The sequence below is a fragment of the Neomonachus schauinslandi genome, chromosome 15 (assembly GCF_002201575.2).
Source record: "Neomonachus schauinslandi chromosome 15, ASM220157v2, whole genome shotgun sequence".
NCBI lineage: Eukaryota > Metazoa > Chordata > Mammalia > Carnivora > Phocidae > Neomonachus > Neomonachus schauinslandi.
In genome coordinates, this window is record NC_058417.1 from 13875585 (window position 1) to 13882895 (window position 7311).

A 7311-nucleotide genomic window follows, 5' to 3' on the forward strand; every position below is an offset into this window, starting at 1 on the left:
GGGGGGAGGGTCAGAGGGAGAAGCAGACTCCCCGCCGAGCAGGGAGCCCGATGCGGGACTCGATCCCGGGACTCCAGGATCATGACCTGAGCCAAAGGCAGTCGCTTAACCGACTGAGCCACCCAGACGCCCTCTTTTATTTTTTTTGAAGATTTTATTCTGAAGTAATCTCCACACCCAACGTGGCTCGAACTCACAATCCCGAGATCAAGAGTCGCATGCTCTACCAACTGAGCCAGCCACTCCTCTTTCAAAAAGGGACTCTGCCACCTGCCTTCAGCCCATAGAGTTGGTGTTAGTAGACTATTCATCAGATCCTCCTTCTCTGCGACCTAGAGGAGCCCAGAGTCCTGAGTTAAGGTTAAGTCAGAGAAATGGAGTTGAACCGGGAGAGGGTGTGCTCTAACCATCATGCCGGTCTACCAGCTGGTGGGCACCCTTGAACTGGGATGCTGGCGGGATGGGTTTTTCCACTCCATAACTCCCTCAGTTTAGGCACGAGAAAACCAAGAGCCCAGAGAGGGAGAGGGCTTGCCCAGAGCTGGTGAGGAAGCAGGCTACAGCCTGCCTCTGTCTCTCTTCATTGACTTTGCGGCTCCATTCATGCTCCTTTCTAAGAAGCAGATAGGCTAAAGTTACATGCAGGCAGGGGCATGCAGCCATTTCCCTCCAGGCCTCTGGTTCTTCATCTGTTAAATGGGAATAACTATACTTCCCTGACAACACATGCGTGATGCTTTGGTGAGTAAACACGGGGGAAATGAGTGCGGCCGTAGGACTGTCTGCCTGGTGGCGACAGGAGCCCCGATTGCGGGAGACTCTGAGGGATCTGAGGGTGGGCGGGGCAGATGGGCCCACAAGATGTGGGTTTACCTTACCATCTTCCCCCCAGGCGGGGCCCAGGCCTGGGTTGCCATGGATACCGTGTCCCTGGAGCATCAGATCCAGAGTGTGCAACGCCACATCAGCTTCCTGAAAAAGGAGCAGATGGCCCTGCTGCGAGACCTGCACCTGGAAATCCTGAGGCTGCAGAAACGCTGTTCAGGTGAGGCTGGAGGGATGGGGGGTTGGGAGGAGGGGTGGGGGGCAGCTCATGGGAGACCCTGACAAGTATCAGGACAGCTGAGAAGTTTGGCCTGTCCTCCTGGGGAGTGGGGAGCCACTGAAGGTTTCTGAAGAGCATCATGCTGCATTACGAAACTCCAAACTTAGCAGTTGTATGAAAGATGAATTGGAGGGGAAGGGAGACAAGGAGGCTAGTGATGGGGCCGATGAAATGGTCCGGGGAGAGATGAAAGGGGTAGAAAGGGGAAGACTGGTGGGAGACAGGGTGAAGGGAAGGACGTGGCAACCGATTGGATTTGTGAACAAGACAGAAGGAGGCACCAAGAATGAAGCCAAATCCCAGGCCTCATCTCTGCTCTTGGACCTCAGGCTTCAGCTGCCTGGCCCTCTCAGAGGCTGGGCTCCGGCCCAAGTGCTCACCCAGGCTGAGTCTCCAAGTACAGGCTTTAGAGTCCGTGATTCATAGAATGTGTCAGTTGGAACAGCCCAACATCTTCATTATACAAGTAGGTAAACTGAGATCCAAAGAGAGAGAGAGAGAGAGTGCCACACAATATGCTAGTAACAGAGCCAAGATTAGAACCCAGAGCTCCAGACTCTCATCTGTGCATGCCTCTGCAGCTTTCTGCACACTCTCTCCCCAAGATGCTCCGACTTCTACCTCCCTTCCAGCTTCTGCTCATGGGAGGCCCCCCATTCTCTAGAGGGAAACTGAAGGACCTGCCTGGCTTCTCGCTCTGTGGCATGCGACGCTGGTCGTCCTGACTCTCCACCACCACACCCTCCTCCGGCTCCATATACAGATTCAGCAGCTACACTCCTAGGCCAGGCCCCCTGCAATCTCCCCTGAAGCCGGGATGGCAGAAGAGGCCAGCCCAGGGGGCAGGGATGGCCCACACCAACTCACCCCTGCCTGATGCCCTTGCCTGATGCATTTTTTCATTGCAGTGGCAACATGAAAGGAAAATCAGAATGAGTGTACCCTAAGACCCTACAGCTCTTGCTCTAGTTTCTTTTTGCTTTGCCCTAATTCTGAAGACCTGGGTCCTTCCACTCAGGACATAGGCCAGGATCCCAAGAAAGTGTGATAGGGCTGGAACAGCCCCCACCACCCTTTCCAGCTGGGTATGGGACTGCAGCCTCTTGGTTATTGATTAAGGAGATAAAAATAACTCTGGGCTGGCCTGGAACAGCCACTCTTGGGGCTGAAATAACTGAATAAGGCCCTTCTTCCAAGGGGTGGAGGAGTGAGGGGAAGGAAGCAGAACAAAGATTTTTTTCAAGGAGATTAAACAGGGACTCAGAGGGGCGCCTGGCTCTTAATCTGAGGGTTGTGAGTTCAAACCTCTTGTTGGGCATGGAGCCTACTTTAAAAAAATAAAATTAAATAAATAAATAAATAAATATATATATATATATATATATATATATATATATAGGGGCGCCTGGATGGCTCAATCGGTTCAGTTGAGTGTCCAACTTGATTTCGGCTCAGGTCATGATCTCAGGGTTTGGAGATCGAGCCCCGCAAGGGCTTTCCCTCAGCCTCTCCCCTGGCTTGAGGCCTCTCTCTCTCTCTCTCAAATAAATAAGTAAATAAATAAATAAAATCTTTAAAAATATATATATAAATAAAATAAACCGGGGCTCAGAGGCTGAGAAGGGGATGGGAGAGGGGATGAACTAGTGTAGGAACCAAGCGGGCAGGGCTTCAGAAAGAGCCTGCAAAAAAGGGGTGCCATTCAGACTGAAGAGGTTTAAGAGATGGGTGGGTGTATTCTGGGTGGTGGGGCAGCCTGGATGATAACAAGAACTGCCCCATGTATTCAGCACCTACTCAGCCCTGGGTTGGGCCCTCTGTTTATTTTCTCTAATTTAATCCTAGCAATAGCCCCTTGAGAGGCAGGTGTGATTTTGTCCCCATTTCACAGATGAGAATACTGAGGCTCAGAGAGGTCCCATTCCTGGCTCAAGGTCACATAGCGTATCTGATCTCACTGCATGCTCTTCTAAAGGTGGGGACTCTGGCCAGAAGATGGGCAGGGAGATCTGATGGATGGGGGGAGTGGAGCCCAACTAGGAGTCTATCTCCCCTCCCCCAACTTCCCTGATTAAGGGTGAAAACACTCCCCTGGGAGGTACTGGCAGAGCCAGATCCCTTGGGCTACCCAGGGGCCTTGCAGGAGGGGCCAAGTTGGCTCCCGGAAGCCCTGGAGGACAGAGGCATCAGGGTCCTCCCTGGGGCTCCAGGAAGGAGGTTCAGACTCAGGTCACAGCAAAAGGCCCAGGTACCCTGGCTCTCGGTCTCCTAGCAACATTTGGCCTCCCAAGGGAAGAGCCAGTGAGGAGGGGCAGACAGAGGGCCCATAAGGCTAGACTCTCTAGGTGCTGCTGGGCATTGATCCCAGAGATTTGCTACCTTATCCCACTCCCAGGTTCACACCTCCTCCCTTTAGGCACCAGATCGCATCCCTGCAAGTACACACACTTGCTCCAGAGGAGATGCCCTCTGTCATCAGCTGCTGCCGGGCTCCCTCCTGCCCTTTTCCCAGCTCTTGAGCTGTGGTGGATTTGGGGGAGTTGGGGTGGGGCTGAAAAAAATGATCAAACTCAGCTGGCCGAGGGATGGGGCATTCTGGGCGGTAAGGAATGGGGACTGGGAAGACAGGGAGGCACAAGGGTGGTGGCTCGGCTGCCAGCACCCAGGAGGAAACCTCTCTTAACACCAGCACCCTTGGCGGGCTGACCCCGCCCCCTCAGCTCCAAGGCAAGTGCCATGTAGGCCTTTCATCACCAGGTGGCGCTGTCCTCCCTGAGGCTCCTCTTCTTGCCTTGTGAAACATGGCGGAAAACAGGGCTTGGAAAGGAGCAGGGCTGATGTTCAGAAAATAACGCAGGCACAGCAGTACTGGCTATGAAAATAGTGAAACGCATGTACCCTATTGGTAAATAGCTACTGCCCTGAGTCCCGCTCCAGGGCCCCCAAGCAGCCCAGGACCCTCCAGCCTTCCCACATCCACCAACTAAACCCTAACGGGGCTGTGCCCTGCACAGCAGGGGTCCTCCAGAGTGGCTCTGATTGGCTGTCACGTTAGATATTTGTAGATCACGGTTGGGAAGGAGCAAATATTCCCCCAGCCCCAAAAGCAAGCCAGGCTCCTCAGTGCAAGGGTTGAACTAACCTCCAAACGCAGCCCATGGCGCTTGCACCAGAAAGTTCTCTGGGCTTAGAATCAGGCCAGTCAGGCTCAGGCTGTGCCTTGCACCTCTCTTCATCTCTTTCCCTCACTGAACCGCAGTAAAATAGGTATGGGAGGTGGTTTAGATGGCTTCTAAGGATGCTAATATTGCCACTTTTACTGAGTTGTGATTCCCTGATCTCTCTCCCTCCCTCTCTCTCTTTCTCTCTGTATGTCTCTCTCTCTCATACACCACACACACACACACACACACACACACACACACACACACACACACACGACTGCCTTTTCTTTTCTCTCCTCCCCCCAGAACTGACTCGTGACCTGGAGATGAGAGAGGCCCAGTCTCATCAGCAAGGTAAGAGAAGGATGACTGGTGGGGAAATGCCATGTGGGCCCAACAGGTCATCTTTTACCCACCACTTAGTAGGACCCAAGCCTTCTCTGTCCCCAGTCCAGACATGGGGGACAGCCACTCTTCAGCTTGTTAAACAGAGTGTAGGATGTCAGCCCCATTTACCTACTCATCTGGGTGACATTGTACAATGAACAACCTGCACCACCATACCTTGTATCCGTGTCTCTGTCCAAAGTAGGAAAATGAACGCAGGAAGGATATGGTATCCAGGAAGTCCATCTCGTCGACTTTACTCCTTTCTATGACCTACCTCCCTAATCTTTCCCATCCTTGCACAAGTGATTTCCATGGTCAGTGTCCACACCGTCCAAGATGCTAACTGTTGAGATGCAGCACAATGGCAATATGGAGTCCATGACTTGAAGGAACTTCATCTAGATGAGGAGAAAAAAGAAACACATGCACATCAGCAAATCCTTCATTTTACAAAAGCAGGACTTCTTGCCATTGTAGCAATTCCACTACAATATTTGTTTACAGATTATTACTTCACCCATAAAATGGAGGGTGGGGGGAGATGGTGTTCAATGAGCATAGAGTTTCAGTTTTGCAAAACGAAAAAGTTCTAAAGACCTGTTGCACAACAATATGAGTTTACTTAAAACTACTGAACTGTACACTTAAAAATGGTTAAGATGGTAAACTCTATGTTATTTGGTTTTTGCTACAATTAAAACTTTTTTTAAAGGGGAGGGGTTCCATTGTGAGATCTTAATCACCAAAATTATATGATCTCTGAGAACTGGGACTGGGTGTTATCCATTGTCTCCCGGTGCAAGACATGAAGAGGGACTTGGTAAATGCTTAATTTAAAATGAATCACCATGCAGTCTTTCTTAGCTGGGAGGAATTTAGCAGGGAATGGACTCCCTGCCATCGATGTGCTGCTCATAGATCAAGAACGATATACATGACCAAGACTTAGGCATGGAGAAAGCTGAAGTTTAAGGTAAAATGTTGAGAGCCCTACAAATTGCTTTGCATATTCACACATAAAGATTTAAACATTTATAGACTTGAACGAATTCTGCCCACTTCTTTAAGGGGCAACCAGGGGCAACCTCTTCATGCCTCGGTACTTGGAGGAAGGGGGCATACATCCCAAACACCAGTTCTGTAAAAATAGTAACCTTCACCCCACCTACTATCCTTCCTCTGAAAGAGTTTCTGGGGTCATCTGAGCTCAAGGGTTAGTTAGTGTCCTGTTTTGTTTTTTTTTAATCTTCTCGCTCAGTGGATTTGAGCTCCCTTTCTTTGTCCCCCTACCACTTGCTGATTTTTCATATCCTTTCCGGAGTCACCTTTTGCCTACCTTTTGTCACCTTTCAGCTATCTCTGTCACTACAATCACACACATGTGTTAATCCCAGGATATGTTCCCTGCTGAAATGGAGCTCATGATCCGGGAGACAGGGGTCCTCAACTCTGCGGGTACATTAGAATCACCTGGGCACATTGAAGAGGTGCCAGTTCCCAGGTCCAATCCCAGAGATCTTGATTCAATTGGTCTTTGTTAGGGCCCAGGAAACGATTTTTTAAAGCTCTCTGGGTGGTCAATGTATATGTCCAGTGTTGAAACTCAGTGCAGTGGGCAAAGGCAAACAATAAGTAACACACATAAATTACAAAATGTAGCAAATGCTCTAGGAAAGAAACAGCAAGCTCCAAGGCAGCTGATTCCCCTTTCCTGCCCACATTCCCAGGTCCCAGGTCTTTCAGTCCCTCACTGTTGCATGTGTCTCCTCCCCTGGGAGACATGTTCCTCTGTGCAAAGCACCCTCCTCTCTAGCTCTTCACTGCTTAACTCCAACTCATTCTTCCAACTCCTGCTAGCCTAAGTGCTCTTCTGTTGCGAAGCCTGGTTAGGTCTCCTGTGAGTCATGGCACTGGCACAAGTCACAGATGCAACCTCACAGTCATTTGTGATTATGTATCATACCTCTCCCACTATGCTTGCTGTAAGCTTCATGAGGAATGTTTTATTATCCACCATATCCCCTCTGCCTAGCACAATGCATATAGTAAGGGTTCAACAGATATTTGTGGGGTGCATAAATGGTCAGGGAGGGGTTTGCATTTAAGCTGAAGCCTGATGAATTAGAGAGGCCAAAGGGCAGGATAGGTGCCAGGGCCCTGAGGCAGAGAAAAGGAAGGCCAGCGTAGCGGAGGAGTGGGGAGGGAGTGCGGGGCTCGGTAACGTGGCTCGGCGAGCTGTGCGGGTCGGCCAGGCGGAGACCATCACCTCTCCTGTCCATCTCCCCCCCCCCCCCCCCCCGCAGAGGCGGCGTCCCGGGAGCTGGAGAGCAAGTGCCGCGCGCTGGAGTCGCAGCTGGCCGCGCGGACGGCCGCCAACGCCGAGCTGCGGCGGGAGGTGGCGCAGCGCGAGGCGCTGGTGTCGGCGCTGCGCTGCACCCTGCGCGCCGAGGAGCGCCGCTTCCTGGAGGAGCTGCGGCGCCGCAGCCATCGTGCCACCGTGCTGGGCACCGAGCTGCAGAAGCACACCGAGGCGGCCGCCTACCTCTCCTGCCAGCTGCACGCGGCGCGCCAGAGACTGCAGACTCCGCGCCCGGGCGCCGCCGCCGCCGCCGCCGAGCCCCGGCCCCGCCGGCGCGCACAGCGGGTCCGGCG

The 7311-nt window shown here is 52.1% G+C and overlaps 1 protein-coding gene across 1 annotated transcript in view; it reads left to right on the forward strand.

Moving 5' to 3' along the window:
* The first annotated feature begins 900 nt into the window (after positions 1 to 900).
* The window catches only part of CCDC92B (coiled-coil domain containing 92B), a 7055-nt gene continuing 644 nt past the window's right edge, over positions 901 to 7311 (forward strand). Inside the window, exons 1-3 of the mRNA XM_044921864.1 lie at positions 901 to 1045; positions 4576 to 4623; positions 6963 to 7308. Coding sequence (XP_044777799.1) covers positions 916 to 1045; positions 4576 to 4623; positions 6963 to 7308 — 524 coding nt within the window. The 5' untranslated portion in view covers positions 901 to 915. The remainder of the gene's footprint in view (positions 1046 to 4575; positions 4624 to 6962; positions 7309 to 7311) is intronic.